Raw genomic sequence first — 23,075 nt, 5'->3', positions numbered from 1 at the left:
AGGTTTATTCTTGATGTGCTCCCAATCATGAATTTAAAGGCATGATGAAAGGGTTGGTTCAGTGACCTCGTGGTAATACACGGCACTACTACAGTACAGTGGAGATTAGAATCTAAACCTCATTTGCTGGTCCATGCAGAAGTTACGTAATATTTTGGCAGAAAGTGTACTTCATGGTGTTACCAGGGTGCATTCCACTGATTCATTTGGGTGATAAATAGCACACTTTCCATAGATCCATATATTTTTAAGGTGAGGTGCACTGAGGCACAAAATAGCATATTCTGCTTTTATGGGACAATATACTAATGCAATACTTACTTCTCTCAGATGGCTGTTCAGTCAACTGTTTTTGAAGTGCTTATAAACAATTTTAAGTGTCATGAAAGTGCAAAATATTAGCACAGAATTAGTATTTGGCAAATTATTAATCCATATACTAATTCTGCTATGTATTCTAACTCAAGTTTCAATGCAGCTATAACGACACAGAGAATTTATTTTAGAATCAGTCTTGATTTGCAGAACTACATCCTATACAATATTACTGATGTAACCGCTGGACTTCTTGCAAAGTTAAGCTCGCCACACTGTGCACAGCTGTAAACAGGTTAACAAAGGCGAATATCAGTTTAAAGATTGTAGACAGTAAGTGTTTCCTAGGGAAAGAATACGTCTAATTTCATGTGAAAATTATCATTGTGTACCTTATTGAAGATGGGCTCCTCCATCATAGTATTTTTGATGGTTTCACTGTGGTCCTCTAATGACTTCACCACGAAAGAACAATCACATGATAAAGAGTAAAGATGAGATGTAACATGCAAGGTACTGAGGAAATCCTTACTCCTATGTTAATCTTTCCAACACACAAAATTAAAACACTCCACACTGAATTGCACAGATCCTTACATAAAAATATTTTGTTCAGCATTTATAGTCTAATTCTCAAGTTTTCTTCCTAAACTACACATTTGCTGCAAAAATGACTTTTAAGGTTATATTCTGTAGTGTATCACAGTGTTTCATCTACTTTAGCAGTCAATTTTCTGTATAAAACTTAGAACTTACCAATATGACACATTGATGTTGAATGTACTAGCAATGACAACAGGAAATCCCACAGTAGTCAAAGTAAAGTCATTTTAAAGTAAGGACACAACTAGCAAATCTAAACTAGTGATATTGCTTCACAAGCACTTAAGGCACACAGCAGGTGCAGTATACCACCAGAGATGCATTAATTAAATTAAGAATTTTTGTCAGAAATTAGATGTCTGTCCCTCCTCCATCTCCCTCTGTTCCTGCACTGCCATTATCCTCCTCACAGCTGAGGAGAACAGATTAGGGCTTCCTCAGGAATGTGACAACACTGTACCATGTATTGGTCATAGTGGATAACTCAAAATGTTGCAACAGACTTTCAGCTCATGAGGAAGAAACAAGCTTGTAGTCAAAGTCTGGATCTACCATGTTGCCTCAAAACTATTTTATACCAGTAAGAATACTCAAATACTGCCAACATCCTGTACATAAATGACTACTCTCTTTCACATAAACACACATACGTGTTATTTAAACATTATCTTTTATGGAATACTGAAGAACGCAATCACTCCACATTTAGTGCAAATTCATGTATACTAGAATTCTGTTCACCTGACAACTATCTTGATTGTCCTACAGGTGTTCCATTGCTCTCATCAAATCCTCCTGTCTGATTCTCTGAAACAGCAGTATCTCTCTGACACTAGTCATTTCAATAACTGACATGAAGTATACACTCCAGAGATTCAGCCCAAATGGAGCCATAATCAAGCAGAAGCAGAATATAAAACCTGAGGATTAAGTGGAGGCAACCTAGAAAAACAAAACCACCTTTCAGCAACATGGGATTAGTTTTTAAAACTCTGCTGTTTTTAATTCTCGGAAAGAGAATTAAAAGGAAAATGGAGAAAGGTAATAGAAAGAGTGACAGGAAAAGAAAAAACATGTGGAAGAGGAACAAAAGCAGCACATTAAAAAAAACTGCACTGAATTACTAAGAAGTGTAACAAATGGTAACTTCTAAAAAAGATTAATACCCTGTCCTCTGTGTGGAAGTAGAGATGTACTTAAAGCACTGATGGTTTTAAAATAACATTAATTCAGGGGGCAGCTCTTTCTAAACCAATACAAAGATTTCCTAGAGTACTGTGCTGTTCTGAGTTCTAGTGGCTGGTGCTTGGCACACATAGTAGTTTAAGCTATTGATTACATGTGAGTTCTCTCTATTAGAGTGTTGCCATGTTCAATTACAATCTCAAATGACCCCAGGGCCGCCCAGAGGATTCAGGCGGCAGGTCCCGGGGCGGGAGGACCCCCCGCCGCGGGTCTTCAGGGCACTTCGGCGACGGGTCCCGAAGCGGAAGGACCCCGCCGCCGAATTGCCGCCGAAGACCCGGAGCAGAAGAAGCTCCAGGGGCCCGGGCTCCACGAGAGTTTTCCGGGGCTCCCAAAGCGAGTGAAGGACCCTGCTCCAGGGCCCCCGAAAAACTCTCGTGGGGGCAAATTGCCCCACTTGCCGCCCCCTCCCCCCCCTCTGGGCGGCCCTGAATGACCCTACCATTTACTTTTGGCAGGGCTGCCTTATGGAGTTCCATAGCAGGGGATAAATGGTAAGTTTATGTGGTAGGGGCTAGACAGCAGATAGTGAGTGCTATCACCAATAAAACAGTACAGTAAATAACTATAAGCAAGGAGCAATGATGGAGCACCCAAGGAAAAAAGGAGAAAGAGCTACAACTTTTTAAAAGTGCGATTTAAGAGCATGTGGCCTAGAAAGCCAGGGTGTGGATAGAGAACCTTATTCGAGTACTATCACTGGCACTGTAAATAGGTGCTGAATTTATTTTGATGTTTTTCAGAACTATAAGGCAAGGAGGTAGGATTCAGTGGGATGCACAAGATAAACTGGTACGGAAAGACTCAATTTTGAAGGTTATGACTGACTAGGTTGCAAATTGGAATCTTGTGGGTGTATACTTTTTTATTAATTATTATTATTATTACTATTTACAAACTGTAAGACTTTTGAGGTAACTCTTATTACCATCTTAGGCCAAAATTTCCAGCAATGCAAGGCTTTTCATACAATTCAAAGGTGGCCATTTACTTTTTGTTTTGAGTTGAGCTGTGGGACTTATACCAAGGTAACACCCAAAATGCAGCAAAATTTTTCAACCCATGAGATTTGGTATCTAGGGACAGCCCCCAAACACCAAACCTGTTGTCCACAAATTTGTGCTGTAGAAAGCAAGTAAGCCAGCTTACATATGTTTTACCTTAAATCCAGGCTCTTAATTAACATAATTGTATATACTTTGTGTACTATACAGACCTCATTTAGGCATCTTTTCTTTGTAAATATATTTCTGATGAAGGTTTCCTGGACTTCCTCTTGTTTAACCAAGTACTGCCAAAGCCTCTTCACAGACAGTGCAACATGACTGTTAGATCTATAGATAAAAGTTAAAATAAGTATGTGTTTATTTATGCTGGTAATCATAAGAGATTCAAACTATTATTAGCATACAACTCATACCAAATAAAATGCTGTAAAAAGGAAATGTTCAGGTTGTGACAAATTGAAAATGTGGAAATCCAGAGTTGAGTCAGCCACAGATATCACTTCCTGTGTCAATTAGCGAAGTACATATAATTATATATTTAACAATTAACAGAATGCTCAAGATTTCAGTATAAATGGCACAGTATATTATGATATACAATATACTTTTCTGAGACCTCTGAAAACACCTAGCCACAGTTAGACTCCAACTTCAATTAACAGCTTACATTTTGAAGTTTCCTTAATGCATCCTTTCCCTGATGGGGGAGGAAATTTAAGTTATTGACCAATATGCTAGGAGCAGATAAACACAGATAATACCAACAAATACTGAAAGTGAAAACGTAGCTGTATGGGGATAATGAAGCATAGGAATTACTCCTTATCACAGTGGAGGCTTAGAATAATTGTTTCCCCCTAAAGAAACTAAACTATGTTTAAGGTAAACAGTGAAGAAAAAAAACAATAAAAATACCTGTGACGGGTTGGATCACAGAAACCCCCTTGGGAACTGCCACCCTATGTGCAAAGACTACCCCTGCTCCTGTTTTCCCTGCCAGCTCAGGACTCCAGCACCCTGTCTTGCTGAGCCAGACACTCCTGTCTGCTCCAACACAGACCCAGGGTCTGAATCACTTGTCCCAAAGCTGCAAGTTTACCTGAAAACAGCTCACAGAAGTGTGCTTGTCTTTAGCACTCAGATGCCCAACTCCCAATGGGGTCTAAACCCAAATAAATCCGTTTTACCCTGCATAAAGCTTATGCAGGGCAAACTCATAAATTGTTCGCCCTCTATAACACTGATAGAGAGATCTGCACAGTTGTTTGCTCCCCCAGGTACTAATACATACTCTGAGTAAATTACTAAATAAAAAGTGATTTTATTAAATACAGACAGTAGGATTTAAGTGGTTCCAAGTAGTAACAGACAGAACAAAGTAAGTCACCAAGTAAAATAAAATAAAATGCGCAAATCTATGTCTAATCAAACTAAATACAGATAATCTCACCCTCAGAGATGCTTCAGTAAGTTTTTCTCAGACTGGACACCTTCCAGGCCTGGGCACAATTCTTTCCCCTGGTACAGCTCTTGTTGCAGCTCAGGTGATAGCTAGGGGATTCTTCATGATGGCTCCTCTCTCTCTGTTCTCTTCCACCCATTTATATATCTTTTGCATAAGGCGGGAACCCTTTGTCCCTCTGGGTTTCCACCGCGCCCTCCCCCCCCCCCCACTGGGAAAAGCACCAGGTTAAAGATGGGTTCCAGTTCAGGTGACATGATCACATGTCACTGCAAGACTTCATTGCCCACTTGCCACCACACACATATACAGGAAGACTAACAGGTAAACACAGCCACCTGCAGACAATGGTCCTTGTTAATGGGAGTCATCAAGATTCCAAACCATCATTAATGGCCCACATTTTACATAATTACAATAGGCCCTCAGAGTTATATTTCATATTTCCAGTTTTAGATACAAGAGTGGTACATTTATACAAATGGGATGATCACACTCAGTAGATTATAAGCTTTGTAATGATACCTTACAAGAGACCTTTTGCATGAAGCATATTCCAGTTACATTATATTCACTTATTATGTTTTTATAAAACCATATAGACTGCACAACGTCACAATACCCTCCAAAATTTATCCCCTCCAATTTTTAAAAAAAATTACTATTTAACCTTAAGAACATCAAGGGTATCAGAAATTGGTTTCCCTGTTTGTACTTGAGGATCATCTAGAAGACTGACAAACTAAAGTGCAAAAGTAACATCAAAACAGACAAACCTGAGTCACCCCTCACTTGAAAGGGAGGACTTGTATCTTTCACAAAGCCCTTTTCTCCCAATAATTCGTCAAGATTTTGAGTTAAACAGGTTTTAAAAGAAACAGAATAGTAGTGAACCTCAGATGAATATGCTGTAAGTACCCCAACAACTGTGGAAATCTTTGGAAAGGTGGCTAGGTTCAAAACCATAAAGGAGTCAAGAGCACAGCCATCTACTGGATACTCAATGGTGGGGGACGGGGTGGGGGGGGGGGGGAATAGAGATGTGTGTACAGTATATCATTCAAAATATTTTTTTTAAAAATGAAGTCAACAAGACAACTAAGATTACAGTTGTTAGGAACTACCAGTTTACAATGGAAAAGAAGTGCACTTAACTGCTGGCTGTGGAGCTCATGCAGATGCCATTAGGAGAAAAGGAACATATGGTTACATAAATGTGTGGTGTTGATATCCAATTTTAAAAATTGAGTTACAAATCACTTGCTGATGCAACCGAAAACATTATGGTAAGATGCAATATTATGAGCCCATAGTCAATGCAGAGAAGAAAGTTACTGTTGCTTTTGTTATAACTAGGAGAGAGAGAGGGAACTTCTTTTACGACAATGTTCTTCTAGACCTTGCCCTGGTCTCCTTAACACCACAATGCTTCCTCAGAAGGTAGATCGAAGACCTGTCACACTTCTCCCCCCCTCCCCCCACAAAGGTCAGCTACTGAGATGTATAAGGCTCCTTACTCTGATTTTGGCCAAATATAGGTTTCCTGCTCCCCTTAAACAGTAAATTGACTTTGGGCATTGGGCTTTGAGAACTTAAAAAATGTGATTGCTTTCTCCACATCTGAATATCTTCATTGCTTAGGGCCAAAGTTTCAGAAGTCTACACATGCATGCTAAATTGCACACATTTGAGCATACAGTTATAACAGAGCAAATCAGGTATGGCACATGCATACATGCCAGGCATGCGTCTACCTGGACATCTGCACTAAATCTGTGGTACTTGCATATGCAAGCATGCATTTCTGAAACTATGGCCCTTCACTTGCCTTACCAAGGAAAATTTTAATTAATTGTTCAAAAGATGTACATTAACACATTTTTTAAAAGTCACATGCTCACTTGAAAGGAGTGTTTGTAGGTTCAAGCAAAGCTTTGTGGCGAAGGAGCGCAGGACCTGCCGATAATGCATCCTCAGAAGTATGAGCAGAAATTAAATTCTGAGGTGGGCCACCATGTATCTCAAGTCGCCGCAGAAGAACTTGCTCCCAGCGCTGAAATGTCTTCAGAATGGCATGGCACAGTGGGGAGCTAACTGGAAGCTCTACGAGGACAAACCAAACAAAATAAACTATTTTATGTCTGCTAGAATCTTGATGAGAATCACTTCACTGTCAATGAAGTTGACTGTCAGTGTTTCAAATACTTTAATCTAATGTACATGTTTATTATGAACATGCACACTTTTTAAATAAAAAAATCATTTATGAACAAGTGGTCTGGGTGTAGAGAGCTGTATTGCTTTTTGCTGGCAGAAGAGCTAGATATGGGAAGAGGGCCATAGCATCTAGGCCAGTGTATGTATTTTACCAGAGTTGTACTTTGAGCTACAAAAGGAAAGTACCTGGTTCATTAACTAACTTGGGGAAGGAAAGCACATGGTTCATTAACTAACTTGGGGTAGTGAAAAACATTTATATACAGCCATTGACAACTTTCTTAAATGATTAAGAGGTAAACAAAACTGATAGAAATAGGAACCAAAATATATAGGTACTAATACTTCATGGAAAAAACCTCAGTATTTAAAGCGTACCAATGTTACTATAGTAATAGTGTCAGGATAAATAAATCCAAAACTACTGAACAAGTTATTTAAAACACTTTGCTGAATGCAGAAGAAGCTAAAAGGCTGATTCATTTTTATTCTGCAATTAGGTTCCTGAATTCATTGTCAGATTATTAAATATGGAAAGACATCTCCATTACTACACCATTACCTGACAGATCATGCCCAGCCAAGGGGTAGAAATTCTTCAACCTATGAAGCACCAACTGAACCATAGCCAATCGCATCAGTGACCAACTAACAACAAGAAAATACATGAGTCATTGATTGACCTCTTACAACTTTAAGGAAGTTTCACTTAAAAATAAAACTAACATCTCTACTGTAGGAATATTTTTAGCTTTTATTAACCAAAATATTATAAACAGTTAATAAACCATGAATATATTTAAAACCTTAAGGATACCTTGTATGCCAAAACAACTATTATACATAATAAAAAGACATTAAAATATTATTCTCATGTGTTATTTATAACAAAACAAAGAAGATAATGCATTCCTAGGAAATATATGCATTTCTTGAATGGCTGCCATATTATCGCTCACACTTCTGCAGTAAGTTCTCAGAAATGCACTGTCAACAGTGTCAGAAAAAGTATGGGAATCAAAGTGATTCATACCTGTATGAATTTGAATTAGAGTGCTCCTGAAGGTGTAAATCTGATGTAAAATCGTCATCCTCATCATCGCTTCCCTGACTCTCCTCTGAATCGTATTCCACTCTACTTTGTGAGGTTGGAAGAAAAGGCTAAAAAAGCATAGAAAAAATATTTTAGTTCAGCAAAACTGTATCTGCCAAAACTGTGTTTCCAATACTGTTAACATGTATGGTAATATTTAAAATAAAGTTATTGTTCATGAATTCTAATAATTTCAACCCTGATGGAGAAAACCAGTTGGTTCTTTTTAGAACCTCTTACTTCAGCACAATTGACTTCAAAACTACACAAGTTACTCTATTTACATAAAACTTTACATTTTCAAAAGCTTAATTATTTTTCACTACTTGTGTTTCAGTAACACCTAAAAGCTCCAATCAGGACCAGGACCTCTGTGCTAGTATTGGACAAAGACAAGAAGAGCATTTCTGCCCCAAAGATCTTGCAATCTGATTTAGCACTAGACATGACAAGCGAGGATAACGAACAATAGGAAAGAAGGGGTTGGGAGGAGGTGGCATGATGGAGGGTAGATGAGGTGAGCAATAACAAGATTACATAGTTACTTAAACTAGATGCAGTACACTCACAACTTGATGGTTTTAAATAAATTGAAGCTGTTTTTATAGAAGTATCAACTATTCCCAGCCATCTCTTGACATACACCTCTACCCCGATATAACGTGACCCGATATAACACGAATTTGGAGATAACGCGGTAAAGCAGCGCTCGGGGGGGGGGGGCAGGGCTGTGCGCTCCGGCGGATCAAAGCAAGTTTGATATGACGCGGTTTCATCTAGAACGCGGTAAGATTTTTTGGCTCCCGAGGACAGCGTTATATCGGGGTAGATGTGTAGTTATCATTAGCTGGCTGATTTCCTGCAGGCATAATACAGGTGAGTTCTGAGGAGGGATTTGCAGAAAGGATAGCAGCCTTACAGTTATTCCATGATGGGTATTGCATTCAGAGAGAGCAACATGGAAGAAGATACAGAGAGGTTTCTGGAATAAGGTCATACATCATGGAATGGGTGGATGTAGTAAAAGATGAGGGCAAGTAAGTAAGGACAGTCAGAGTTATGAAGGGTCTTGAAGGTGGTGACAAGAAGATTGAATTCTATGAGATTGAGATGGAAAAGCAGTGGAGACATTCAGAGAATGGTTGAAGTGGTCACGTCAACAAGCTAACAAGTTGATTGAGGCCAGCGATACTCAGACCTCAGTGGTTCAGGAGCCAAATTATCAATCAACATTATCCAAAAGAGCCACAGTAGTGTGAATTCATTGTTTCATTTACTCTCTATGTATATACATATATAGCCAGGTGTGGGTCAGCCCCAAGCAGCACGGGGCTTGGGAGGGAGGGAGTTAGCCCCAGCCCCAGCTCTGGGTGGCACAAGGCTGTGGGAAGAGACCCTGGCACAGGCAGTAGAGCGCTCAGGGGGCAGAGGCTTAGCCCCAGATGCAGGCAGCAGGGGGTGGGGCTTTGGTCAGCCCCAGCCCCGGGAGGCATGGGGAGGGCGGCTGGAGCGAGCCCTGCAAGGGGTGGGGGGGCACGGCTTGGGTGAGCCTCTGGCTGTCCTGGTTTTACTTTTAAAAAAAATACTTCTCCGCTGGAGCCGTCATGGGTAACACATCTTTCTGTAGCCTCTTCTCTTTCCGCCCGCCCCCGGTGGCAGCTTGCATTACTGTGCCTGACCTGATGTAGGTTCTCCGGAGCAGCTGATGCTACACTGCTGCAATTAACGTGTGTTAAAAAAATTAACACATTAATTGTGTTGTGCGTTAATCACATGCTTTAACAGCAGTTAATTGACAGCCTATATATCTATATCTATCTCACACACACACACACACACACACACACACACACCAAAATGAATGAATAAGAATTCTACAACTGATAACAGCATTCTGATTGGTTAATAATTAAACCACACAGTGTTTTCACATCATGCAAAGAGCTGCAGGAGACACATTAAAGAGCCACTTGTGGCTCCAAAGCCTCAGTCGAGTATCACTGATCTATGCAGTTTTTAATGGCCTATAATGGGGTGATGTGTGTGCCAGGAAAGCAGAGGTTACAGTAATCAAAGCTGAAAATGAGGAGGGTCTGTAAGAAAGATTTTGCTGTTTGGAGAGATGAAGGATCTGATTTTAAGAACTATAGTAGATGAAGAAACAGCATCATTAACTCAGCCCACCTTTGAAACAGGTAACTATTACTCCAACCTTTATGATAAGAAAACAGGCAACATGACTGCACAGGAAGTCTGCCAGACCAGGATTAGAACTCAAGACTTCCTAACTCCCTACTCCACCTCCGTTCCCCACGTTATGCTGCCTTTCATATATTTCCTTGATTAGGAGGGTTTGACAGGAATTTTTACAATTTTCCATCTGGAGAGAAAATAAGGGTTCCTACATCTACATTGAATTCAGCCCCCATTGGTTGGTGAGGTATCACAACACATTCTTACTATGAGTCTTCCTGAGTAGACCATGTAAGCGTAATGTATCTATTGAACCGATATCAATTTTGGCAATTATTTTTTTAATTGTGCACTGCAGAGTTCACAGCAGGCAGTTTCTCATTTCTGTTAAGCGTACAGCCTCTGTGCTTAATATCTCATCTCAAAACAGAAGTTAAGCCTCTAACTCCCCCCCCCCCCCAGGAAAAAAACAACAATGTGCATCTGCAATCTCAATGAGCAACATTTTAGAACAATCTCTTCATGCTCCACGAAGTCAAATCAATTCAAGTAACCATTTTGCAAACAAGATTTTTCCAAAAAGCTACAGCCAGCATTGTTTTATGACTATTTGGGATGTTATGAATAAGAAAAAGATAAAACTTGTATAGAAACATAGAATCATAGACTAAGGTCAGAAGGGACCACTATGATCATCTAGTCTGACCTCCTGCACAACGCAGGCCACAGAATCTCACCCACCCACTCCTGTATCAAACCTGTGTCTGAGCCATTGAAGTCCTCAAATCATGGTTTAAAGACTTCAAGATGCAGAGAATCTTCCAGCAAGTGACCCATGTCCCACACTGCAGAAGAAGGCGAAAAACCCCCAGGGCCTCTGCCAATCTGCCCTGGAGGAAAATTCCTTCCCGACCCCAAATATGGCAATCAGCTAAACCCTGAGCATGTGGGAAAGACTCACCAGATAGACACGCAGGAAAGAATTCTCTGTAGTAACTCAGATTCCACCCCATCTCACATCCCAGCACAAGCCATTGGGCATATTTACCGCTAATAGTCAAAGACCAATTAATTGCCAAAATTAGGCTATCCCATTATACCACTCCCTCCATAAACTTATCAAGCTTAATCTTGAAGCCAGATATGTCTTTTGCCCCCACTGCTCCCCTTGGAAGGCTGTTCCAGAACTTCACTCCTCTGATGGCTAGAAACCTTCATCTAATTTCAAGTCTAAACTTCCTGATGGTCAGTTTATATCCATTTGTTCTTGTGTCCGCATTGGTACTGAGCTTAAATAATTCCTCTCCCTCCCTGGTATTTATCCCTCTGATATATTTATAGAGGGCAATCATATCTCCCCTCAGCCTTCTTTTGGTTAGGCTAAACAAGCCAAGCTCTTTGAGTCTCCTTTCATAAGACAGGTTTTCCATTCCTCGGATCATCCTAGTAGCCCTTCTCTGTACCTGTTCCAGTTTGAATTAACCCTTCTTAAACATGGGAGACCAGAACTACATACAGTATTCCAGATGAGGTCTCACCAGTGCCTTGTATAATGGTATTAACATCTCCTTATCTCTACTGGAAATACCTCGCCTGATGCATCCCAAGACCACATTAGCTTTTTTCACGACCATATCACATTGGCGGCTCAAAGTCATCCTGTGATCAACCAATACTCCGAGGTCCTTCTCCTCCTCTGTTACTTCCAACTGATGCGTTCCCAGCTTATAACAAAAATTCTTGTTATTAATCCCTAAACGCATGACCTTTCACTTTTCACTATTAAATTTCATCCTATTACTATTACTCCAGTTTACAAGATCATCCAGATCTTCCTGTGTGATATCCTGGTCCTTATCATGCTATAAACAAATTTTAAATGAGGAAAGGCTAATTTCTGCTTAAAGTATTGCTAATGCAAGAAAGAGCAAAATGAGTTTTGTAATTGTAAATATTACCTTTGCTATGAAATAGTCCCAGATACTAAGTTCAGGAGGGATAAACTTTTCCCTGTAAGATGGAGATTCTTGCTCTACCAAAGATGATGGAGACTGTGAAATTTCTTTCGGAGAGATTTTTGATGAAAGCGTAAAACTTTTTTGTTGCTTCTTACCATTGTCTACAGAAGAAGAAATTAAAAAGACAAAAAAAATATGAAAAGGAGAAATGAATATTCATGGTAAAAGGATATTTTATATATATTTTATATATGTTATATATTTCCAAGATTTTCTTTTACCATCTCTTTAAAAAGTATTTCCTTTTACTGTATTAATACTCAAACAGTATTTGAAACAAACCTCCCAAGTTTTCATATAGTGTTCTGTGTTAAAGGGGAAAACCACTAGTCTTCAAGCTTAAAAAAATCTCAGGTTAATTGCATCCTTCAATAAGTAAGTTACTATTTATTAAGTTAATATCTTTAATTTCATGGTCAGAGATCATCAAAATGTACGCATGCAAGATGACAGTGTTACAGCTTCAGCATTCTTCTGATACAAGTGCTTAACCATGCAACTTTAACGTTGCATTAAAAACTTATTTGGGGGGTGTTCACAGCTGCAGAACTAACAAGCACCAGTCAGCAAAGGCAATATTATTCATTGATGTCATTAATTAACTGCACACATGTAGGCTAAACAGACACTAGCTGACCAAATACAGCTTATTTTTATAGGCTACTGGTTTTAGCCTCAATAGATGTTTGGAAGAGGGAGGGTGCTAACAGAGCAAATGATCTCTCAAAACTCACAATGGTGCTCCAAATAATTAAATAGTTTAAAAATAATGTCCAATAGGAAAGATTCTGGAGCTGAAGCAGGACAAATTTAGTGCTCTAAATACAGCTATGGCAGGAGGTCTGAAAATCACCCATTGCAGCTAAACAGGAGTTTTTCCAGAGATGAGGAGCTATGGCCATACTCTGACACGTCTGACCATGCCTTCTGTGCAACAAAGGAAAGAGGAAACCATCAGAAAAATAGAGAACCCAGATGAAAGAAAATGGTTTCTTGCCTTCTTATAACTGTTTATTGAGATGTGTTGCACGTGCTCATTATACTAGGTGTGTGTGCATGTCTTGTGTACAATGCCAGATAGTTTTCCATAGTGGTACCCTAGCAGCAGCCACGCCTGCTCTCTGGTATTACTTGTGCTTTGAACAGAGGGTATAATGGCGGAGCCACCTCACTCACCTTTCAGTTCCTTTGAACTAGACTCAGGAAATAGACTGATGCACTGGGGCAGGAGGACGGGTTGTGTAATGGACATATGCAACATATCTCCAAGAAAAACAGTTATAAAAAGGTGAATAACCATTTTTTCTTCTTCAACTGGTTGCACATATCCATTATGCTGGTTGACTTCTAAGCAGTTTGCAATGGAGGTGGAGAGCTAGGAGTCTCACCAGAAGAGGGACAGCAGAACTGCTTTCCCCACATTTGCATCGTCTCTCAATGTGGCAGTAATCGCATAATGTCTAGCAAAGGTGTGGACTGAGGACCACATTACCACTCTACAGTGTCCACGACAGGAGTATTTCCCACAAACGCCATAGAGGCTGAGCATGCTCCAGCTGAATGTGAAAACAGTTTTTCTGGTGTCACAATGCCCTGTAGCACATGACAATACAGCTGGTGATGCACAAGGACAGTTCTGTTGCAGGATGTCTTTCATTCATTCCACAAAGGAGACGGACAGCTGAGTAGGGACCCAAAAAGGTTTTGCTCATTCCAGATAAAGAACGAGTGCTCAGTGTATATCCAGGGTGCGTGGCTTTGGAAAGAAGACTGGTAAATATATTTTGATTGGCTGAGGTGGAAATCAGATACGACTTTTGTTTAGGCTATGGCCTATGCTGTATCTTGCATTAGAGCATGTAGCTTCCTTACTCTTCTTGCTGAAGTGATGGCTATTTGAAGAGCCAACTTTGCTGAGAGGTGTGACAACAGGTGGCTAACAGTTCAAAAAGGGGACCCATAAGGGCTGATAATAGTAAATTCAAATCCCACTGTGGAATAGGGTCCCCGATAGGTGAAAACAACCTAAGGAACCTGGTAGTCACCGGGTTAGAGAATACATGAGGGTGAAATGTTGAAATTGTGCCAGGTTCACTTTGATAGAGCTGACTGTCAAACTAAGTGTAACAAGTAGTCAAAAATATTTTGACTTGTAGACTGTATGAGACACCCAGACACACGCTTCCACTTACTAAGTTAAGTAGCCCTCGTGGATGCGTTTTCTACTATTATGTAGGATGTTCTGGACTGCCTCGAAACAGAGTGCCCTCCTGGGTTTACTCACTGAGAAACCGGGCTGTGAGGTGTAGTGACTGACGGTTCAGATGCAATACCTGCCTGTGACTCCGGGATATAAGGTCTTTGACTAAAAGCAGAGGTAAGATTTGATTGATGGACAATGTGAGCAGGTCTGAGAACCAAGACTACCTTGCCCAGCCTACAACAACAAGTGTTATTCTGCCTCATTCTGGCTTCGGCTTGAAAATGACTTGGAAATCAGTGGCACTGGAGGGAAAGCAAAGAGCAAGTCCTTGTCCCAGGGAAGAGAAATGTATCTGATATGAACCCGGAGCTGTGACCTACCCTTGAACAGAGATGGGGCATTCCCTGTTCTGACTGGTTGCAATTAAGTACTCCTATTTGAAATACTGACTTTAGTACAGTCATGTTGAGAGACCATTCGTGATCCAAGAGGAATGACCTGTTCAGGGAGTCTACTAATCCATTCTGAACCCATGGTAGGTGTGATGCTAAGAGTCAGAGAATTTCTGTATGCAGAAGTTCCAGAGCCTGACTGCCTCCTGGCACAGATTGTTCAATTTGGCACCCCCAGATTGTTGAAGTGTAACACCACTATGGTGGTGTTGGTAAGTATTTGGATAGCCCTGCCCTGTATATATGAAGTAGAAAATTGTGGCATACTCTGGAAATGCCCCAAACTCTGAAATGTTTATGTGCAGCCTGGCCTCCTGAGCGGACCACAAACCCTGAGCATACAGGTCTCCCAGATGCACTCCCCACCCAATGGCTAAAGCGTCCGTTACCAAAGTCATACAGGGAAGAGACTGGGAGAACAAGGCAGCCCTACAGACATTGTCTTGGTTCATCCACCAATCCAGGGATGATAGGACCTTGTCTGGAATGCATCCTAGTGTGTCCAGGGAATGTATCTGAGGGCGATACATTGACTTGAGCCTCTGTAATCCTCTGATATGTAGCCAGACATGGTGAGGGAAGGGGTCATATACATGTACTTGCCATATTCCCCAGGCACCTGCAGCAATTCATCGCTGAGGTCAAGAACGGCCCTTGGAGGACACACAAGGGTCTCGTAAAGCTACAAGACTTGGTATTGGCAGAAGAGTCTTCTCTAGAATCGAACCCAGGACTGCCCCAATAAATTTTATTCTCTGCAGGGGTTTGGAGGGTAGATTTCTTTTTGTTCACTTCCAAGGCTAAGAGCAGGGAAATAAATAGAGTGTTCGATGAATACTTCTCTCTACCTGTTGACAGGAGCGATCCCAGACCAGCCAATCGTCCAGGTACAGACATCTGTGGTAGAGGTAGGCTGCCACCACTGCCATGCATCTGGTAAAAACCCTTGGTGTGGAAGACAGGCTGAAGGGTATGAACTGAAAGTGGTCTCCTTCTCCCACGAACCTTCAAAATTTCCTGTGGTCAGGGTGGATTGCCACATGGAAATATGCAGCCATTGATTTGAAGGTAGTATACCAATCTTCTGGGTCTAGCAAAGAGATTACAGTTGCAAAGGAAACCATATAGTACTATAGCTTCTCTATGTACTTGTTTAAATTCCGAAGATCCAAAATGGGCCTCAGACCACCTTCTTGCTCTGGGTATTAGGAGGCAGTGGAAGTAGAATTCTGTACCAGTACTGAGCAGGCACTTCTTCTATGGCTCCCAAGGAATGTAGATTCTGCACTTCCCACCCTATTACAGACTTGGGAGATGGTTCCCTGACAAGGGATAGGGAGTGAAGACAGGAACTATAGGGTACATCCTGATTCCCCCGTGCTTAGCAGCCACTTTTCTGAGGTGATATATTTTCACACATGGAAATAAGATAACCTGTTTCCAAAAAGGGGAAGATTTTCACTAAGATCTGATATACTGACCAAAGGAGGAGTCCAATGGGCTGCTTTGAGGTGTGGGGCTTCTTAGCAGAAGCACTCCAGGTGGATAGCTGGGGCCTTCTCCTTTGCTGTTTGTGCTTTTGCCTATACCCATCAGTCTCTCTAGGGATGTAGCCCTACTGCCATGGTAGAAACAGAAGTTGAAACTTGATTATCTTGGGGGCTAGCATATACAGACCTAGGAATTTCAACACTGCTCTAGAGTCTTAATATATTAGTGCTCTTGTTCAAGGAGATAAAGGTACAGCCTTCGAAGGTGAGGTCTTCAATGGTCTGTTGTACCTGAACAGGAATTCCTGGGGACCGGAGCCTTGACAAACACCACATGGTTACTGCCATTGCCCAAACTGCAGCAGCTGAGTTCATCACATCCAGGGAGGCCTGCAAAGGGGCCAGTGCTACCAGACAACCTTCCCCTAGGAGAGACTGGAAATCACCCTTGGAAATATCTGGTAACTTGTCGAGGATTTTGGTATGGCATTCCAACTGGAATAATCATAATGGTCCAAGAGGACCTGATGATTCTCTATAAGCAGCTGTAACCCCACAGCTGACTCAACATTTTCTAAAAGAGACCCAAGTTTGTGTCCCTTTCTTGGTGTTGCTTTTGCTCTGCTTTTGCAGTGTAGTTCATTAATTGTCACTGCTACCAGGAAGCTTGGTGTGCAGTGTTGATAAAACTATTCATAGTCTTGTGATAGAACTTGGTACTTGTACTGGTGGCAAAATGCATGGAACACAAGAGATGATGGGATTTGCCATAAAGCTTTACTAAGTTGCATGACTGCCTCATTTATAGGGAGAGCAACTTTCCCTGTTGTAGCAGGATATAAAATGTCTTGGGTTTGTGGGAATTCTCCTCCTCAAACTCTATCTGAGTTCCCAGAGACAGAGTCCTCCTTTTCAGAAGCTCCTGATAGGACTAAAAATCATCAATTACTGGAGAAGATGCTGCTGGTGCCAGAGTCTCATCCAGTGATGAGGATGAGGTGTTCAGAGGAAGCAGGTTTAAACCTTCTTGAAGCTCGTCTTGAACTGCCAGTGTAGAAGGTCTTTCCAAAGCAGGCAATAGGTGGTCCCAATCCTCAGTACCCCAGGAGCTCTGTAGGAACAGTGAGTTGCCTGTCAGTACTGCGTGAAGAAACTTTCCCCCTCAGCAATATGTTTCCATAGTGTAGTGGTTGCCTGGTAACAACTCTTTGGTACTTCCCCTCTCAAGGACCAAATTCTGTAGTGCAGTGTAGATGAGGATCTAGACACTGTAGGCATCCCCCCACGGTAAACCAGTAGGGTCAATGATGGGGCTGGTATGGTATCGGAGACCAACTGTGCCTAGACCAGGCACTCAATTTCTTCGATCCACTTATCAGGATGACTTCTATGCCTTGGGATGCAATGAATTTCTGAAGTGGGAACCCACTTCAGATTCCGAGGAAGAGTATAAATACTCTGAAGGCCAGGGAGAAGCAGTACCAGATGTCATCGCAGGAGATCAAGAATGTGATCTATGACAGGCCTGTGGTATGGGACTGCAACATCAGGGGCTTCTGAGCTATGTTACTGTGCATTGAGAGAGAACTGTTACCATTGGTGTCTGAGCCAAGCTCTAGATTGCCTGGAGTGTTAACAGACCTGAAATCCCAGGTGCCAAACCAGATCCCAACATGGAAACCAGCATAGACACCACATGCAACAGGCTTGTACAAGTACTGTCAGTCTGAATAATTGGCGAGGGTGGTACTGAGAGCCTTAGCAGATCTTTTACAGCTACATATGCCTCCAGGGAGGTCACTACTGAAATAGGCCTTTGCTCCGCATAAGTGGACAGCTCCAGCGTCGGCACCAAGGAAGTAGTTGGCCTCAACAGTCCCCGCATGGGAAGCCAAGTCAAAGGTTCTGGCCTAGTCACTAGGATGGAGCCCTGTGGAGTGGCAGGCGTAAGGGTGTGCTCTGTCTTCAGTACCAGAGTGGCTAGCCTCTGCAGTTGAGGAGTCCCACACAGAGGGCTATGACAACAAGGAAGTCATCCCCCTCTTTGGCTTTGGAGGCAGAGAGCGCTCTAAGCACTTTGAGGAATGTCCTGGCAAGGTTATCACCTCTTGTCTCTTTCCCCAGTTAAGGCCAAGGGAGCACTCCCTATAGTCAACTGAAGCTGTAGCAATGCCAGGTGAATAGCGGCCTCTATGAGGATGGACCTGAGGTGTTTCTCTCTCTGCTTTCTAGTTCTAGTTTTGAAGCTCTGGCAAGTTGTAACACTATTCTCTTATATGACCTTTTCACAAGCATTTAAAATAGAAAGAGTGAGGGATGCTCACGGGCATGAACTTTTGACACCTGGAGCAGAACTTGAAGCCAGGGGCCCTGGCACAGGCTCCTCCAGGACCGGGCAGAGCTCAGCATCCACTAACAATCAGATTAAACTATATAGAAGAAAAAACAAGACAGAAAGGAGGCCCAAAGGACCCAAAATGAGTATCACAATCTAACAGCTATAAACGGCAAATTCACAGAGGGAATGATCAAACAGCAAGTTCTGGCCACCGACGGTAAGAAGAAACTGAAGAATGGGCAGGGCCCTCCATCCTTTGTACACTTGGCTTGAGGCACAAGGGATACGAGGGCGCAGGTATGGCCGCCTGTATGGGAACCACTAGGGAAAACTCTGGCACCAGTGCATGAGACACACATACACCTAGTACAAAGGACATATGCAATCACTTGAAGAAAAATGTTTATAAATATGAGCAGAGCTTATTTAAGGACAGGGAATTTTCTACTATGCATTTTCATTTAAATTTTATTCTACATTTTCAAATGTTCGTAACTCTGGTTAATGAAAACTAGATGTTTTCCAAGCCAATCAAAAGGCACTAAGCCCTCAAAGGAGTACTGTCTGTTGCAAGTTTCAAGCTTAAGCTATTTTTTGCTACAGTCCTGTCTTAACAGTGTTTTGTTTTTTTTGGTTTTTGTTTTTTAAATGGGAACAATTTTTAACTCTTACAAAATTCAAAGTGGCTGAAGGGATTTTTTTACTCCCACTTCCAAAAAAGGAAATTTACCTTCAGGCAAAAAACAAAGCATGGAAAGTTCCCACTGAAAACCATCAGACTCCAATGATCATGTGAAAACAAGAAGGGGTTGTTTCTATTGTGAAATGCTTTACAAACTAAACTGTAATGTATGCTTAACTCAGCATCTACTGCAAGCGGACGACTAGACTTCATATTGAACCTAAGATAGCTACTTTTGAACTGTGAATATTCTGTCACCACATTGCTACAATAGAACAGTGTGGCTAAGTAGAAACATATTTCCCCTTACGGATGCTATTAAAAATTCACTTACCTGCATTAATGATGCAAATATATATGCTGTAATACAATGTTTCCTATTTTGTTATTTAAAGATTATCAGCCAACTCAAAGAGCATGCACATGCATCATTAAATATGTAATTTTAGCTTCAGCACAAAAAATGAAACTTACTCCAATGTTTAAATGAAGCAGAAAAAAAAGCTGTTTTATGATACAGCACTAAATATAAATTTGTAAGTTTTTTTTTTAAAAAGTGCATTTCAAAAAGCAATTGCTATATTAGTTGCTATTTCTGATAATCTGTGGTGGTATTTTCCTCAATCATTTTCTAGCCCTTGGTCACTTGTCTGATACTTGAGAGAGTTGACTTTAGAATGATTTTTAACTAAATATAGGTGACTTGAGACATACACCATGTGTGACCTATTTTTGTACATTCTCAAACAATCATTTGATAATCCTTTGAGTTCATAAGTATGTTTTTTTTTTTTAAATCCTTATGTGGTAGGCTATGAAAGCTTGTCTCTCTCACCAATAGAAGTTGGTCCAATAAAAGATATTACATCATCTACCTTCTCTCTCTTGATTACATATCATATAGGATCTTAAATCATTAGCTACTTTTAATAGTGAAGTCAAATTTAGTGTGTATAGCTAGCTACAAAACAAAGTATGTCAATTTAAAAGAAATTTGAGATTGTGGTTTTGAACTTAATTTTAATATACTCAGAATCTGAGAAAATGCATCTTAATTCCCAATAAATTAAAAATTTACAACACTGAGACAAGTTAACAAATGGCACTTTTAAGGAGTAAAAATAAATAAATAAATAAATTACAATTTTTTTTAAAAGCAGGCAATTTTAAAATAGGAAGCAGATTTAAAAAAAAAAAAAAAAAAAAACAGTCTGTGAATCCAGATGTCCTACTTTAGATTACAGTACAGAAGTTACACTAAAATGTAACAACAATGGAGTACCATGAATTGGTACAGGGACGGTTTCCAGTTTGGCAACATGCTGCTCCATGTAAAATCAATGGTGTCTCAGAATACTTTTGTCTGGCTGAACACCAACCGTCGAAAATTACTACTATTTCTGGAAAAAAGGATTTTGCTCTTACCTTGTAAATTTACCACTTAAACAGCTGAAATTTGGACCTCTGTTCCTCTTTTTTCTGACTCAAGAAGTCCCATTCCCTATCTTCCACTAAGCAACTCCCTGTAGTACACCTCTACCCCGATAGAACGCTGTCCTCGGAAGCCAAAAAATCTCATCGCGTTATAGGTGAAACCGCATTATATCGAACTTGCTTTGATCCGCTGGAGTGCGCAGCCCCGCCCCCCCGGAGCACTGCTTTACCATGTTATATCCGAATTCGTGTTATATCAGGTCACATTATATCAGGGTAGAGGTGTACTTCCCTTTCTTGCTAGACTCTGCTTTTTAGCCAAAGACTCCATTCCCTCAAAACAATCAAGACGACTATAAAATTGAACAGCATTACCTGGCTGGGACCCTTAGATTGGTTCTCTCTTTTGCAAAAAGTGAATTTACAAATTAAAACCAAAATTCTCCTTTCCTCAGCAGCTCCCACAGAGTCCCTCTCCACCCCACCCCCATCGGGAATCTGGGCTATGCCTGGCAACACCCAGCACAAACAAGAGTGGGAATAACTTACATGGGAATTTAGAGGACATTGTCTGGTATGTGTTGTCATCAGTCCCATAATACATAGAAAAAATGTTCACTGATTACCAGTTTGCTATCCAGAAGACAACCCATCTGCCCAAGACACGGAGAATGACAGAATAAGGTATGACTTTCAGAAGGCAGTGTCTTGTCCCCACCACTCGCAGACCTTCTGCAAAGTATATTTACATGAAGGAAGTACATAGCCACTTGAGTATGACCGAAGATGTCTTTCCCCACTCTCTCCCCATCCAAAAGCAGAAAGAGGAAGTCAGACTGCCAAAACTCCTGGTTTCTGTGCACATAGTACATAATGGCCGCAATGTCCAAGAAGTGCTTGAGGGACTTAGAAGAGGAAAAATGAATGGACTGATCCTTATGAAATCTCAAGTTCACCTCAAAGAGGAAACTGGGAACCATACCCTATGTTCATCTTATTATGAAGATCAGTTTTACTAACACTGTGTAGACAATCAACGTGGGTTTGCTCTAATGGTCAATCCTTGAGCAGTCTATCTCAAACCCAGCCTTGTGGTACTACAGGTCATTAATGCACTACTCTCCAAGTTCTGGTAACTGACTTCAGTTACTGGCAGACACTCCTCCCCATTTAGTTCCTACTCTTCTCTCTCTATTCTTCCACTCTCCTCCCACCCAACTCCACCAATATGGTTGGTCTCAACAAAATGAAAGTTATTAAAAATCCCAGTATTTGAAGTCGTCTGGGAGCTTTAGATATTAGGATATTAAACACCTTAGATTTGCCTTGCAAGCTACAACACGGGGAGGGGGGGGAAGGGGGAAGAGGGGTGAACCCACAGGGTTCAATTAAAATAATTTATTAGAAATTTGGATAGTGTTTCATGATGGTGGTTTTGGTACTGCTGGTGCACATGGGCACTTGCTTCATACACATGCATTAGGTCTAAAGGGATGGCAAATCTGGCATTACAGTGTGGATTCCTCACAGGGTTGCAACAGCTTGGTGAGGGATTCAGTTCTCTGAAGTCTTGTGGTCGTGGAGGCAAAGACAGTCACAACAAAGGATGACGACTTTTTTCATTTACCTCATAGATGGGCAAAGGAGGTACTCACATTCCTTTCCAACACCGTAACTTTCCAAACAGTTCCTTGAAAAGTTTTCTGAGAACAATGTTTTGTGGTTCAGTGATAAACTAATGGAATCGTTTTAATGTTCAAAATATTTTCTGGTTTTGAAGTGTGTTAAGTTCATTTTCTAGCGTGTCACATAACATTTGAGAACTGATGGCAAAAGTAAACCCTGATGAATAATAGTGAAGTGGCTCCATTTAATCTACAAGACAAGATGGACAGGTATCTGGGATCACGGAACTGTCTTTAAAACGTTTTAAAAATGCTCAATAAAAGAAAGAATTATGAACCAAGCATATTTCAAGCTACTCAGGATTTCACTAGCACTCAATGTTCAATCCAAATTGTATCATGCTGACAGCAAACAGCAAAATTTTCATTATCATTCCTTAGTTTGTGGAGACAAATTAATTGCAACAAGCAATTTAGCAATTTTTAAAACATTTTACTTGTAATCGGAAGTCCAAAATGACTATTTGAATTAATGTTAAAAATTATTCCTACAAAAGGCTTGATTTTTGATTTTCATTTACAGTAGTACTCTATAGCAACTGAGCACATGAAATGAAGTATGGATTTCTAACTGTTATAAAACAATTGCAAGTATCAAAATTGTTCTGCAGAACTTATTATGGAAAAATTATTTCTCT

The 23,075-nt window shown here is 40.8% G+C and overlaps 1 protein-coding gene across 5 annotated transcripts in view; it reads right to left on the bottom strand.

Annotated features, from left to right (window-relative positions):
* DMXL1 (Dmx like 1) overlaps nucleotides 1-23,075 on the bottom strand; it is a 148,637-nt gene that overhangs the window by 23,333 nt on the left and 102,229 nt on the right. For 3 of the 5 annotated variants that reach the window (XM_065406804.1, XM_065406805.1, XM_065406806.1), the window contains 5 exons: nucleotides 12,094-12,275; nucleotides 7,883-8,010; nucleotides 7,412-7,497; nucleotides 6,534-6,735; nucleotides 3,380-3,497 (listed from right to left, as the gene is read on the bottom strand). In XM_065406804.1, the coding sequence (XP_065262876.1) occupies nucleotides 3,380-3,497; nucleotides 6,534-6,735; nucleotides 7,412-7,497; nucleotides 7,883-8,010; nucleotides 12,094-12,275 (716 nt within the window). Of the gene's footprint in view, nucleotides 1-707; nucleotides 771-3,379; nucleotides 3,498-6,533; nucleotides 6,736-7,411; nucleotides 7,498-7,882; nucleotides 8,011-12,093; nucleotides 12,276-23,075 lie in introns of all 5 variants that reach the window. The other 2 variants (XM_065406803.1, XM_065406807.1) reach the window with 1 other exon arrangement.

The sequence above is a fragment of the Emys orbicularis genome, chromosome 6, assembly GCF_028017835.1.
Source record: "Emys orbicularis isolate rEmyOrb1 chromosome 6, rEmyOrb1.hap1, whole genome shotgun sequence".
Classification (NCBI taxonomy): domain Eukaryota; kingdom Metazoa; phylum Chordata; order Testudines; family Emydidae; genus Emys; species Emys orbicularis.
The sequence above is the reverse complement of the archived record's forward strand: the minus strand, read 5'-3'. Positions and strand labels throughout refer to the sequence as shown.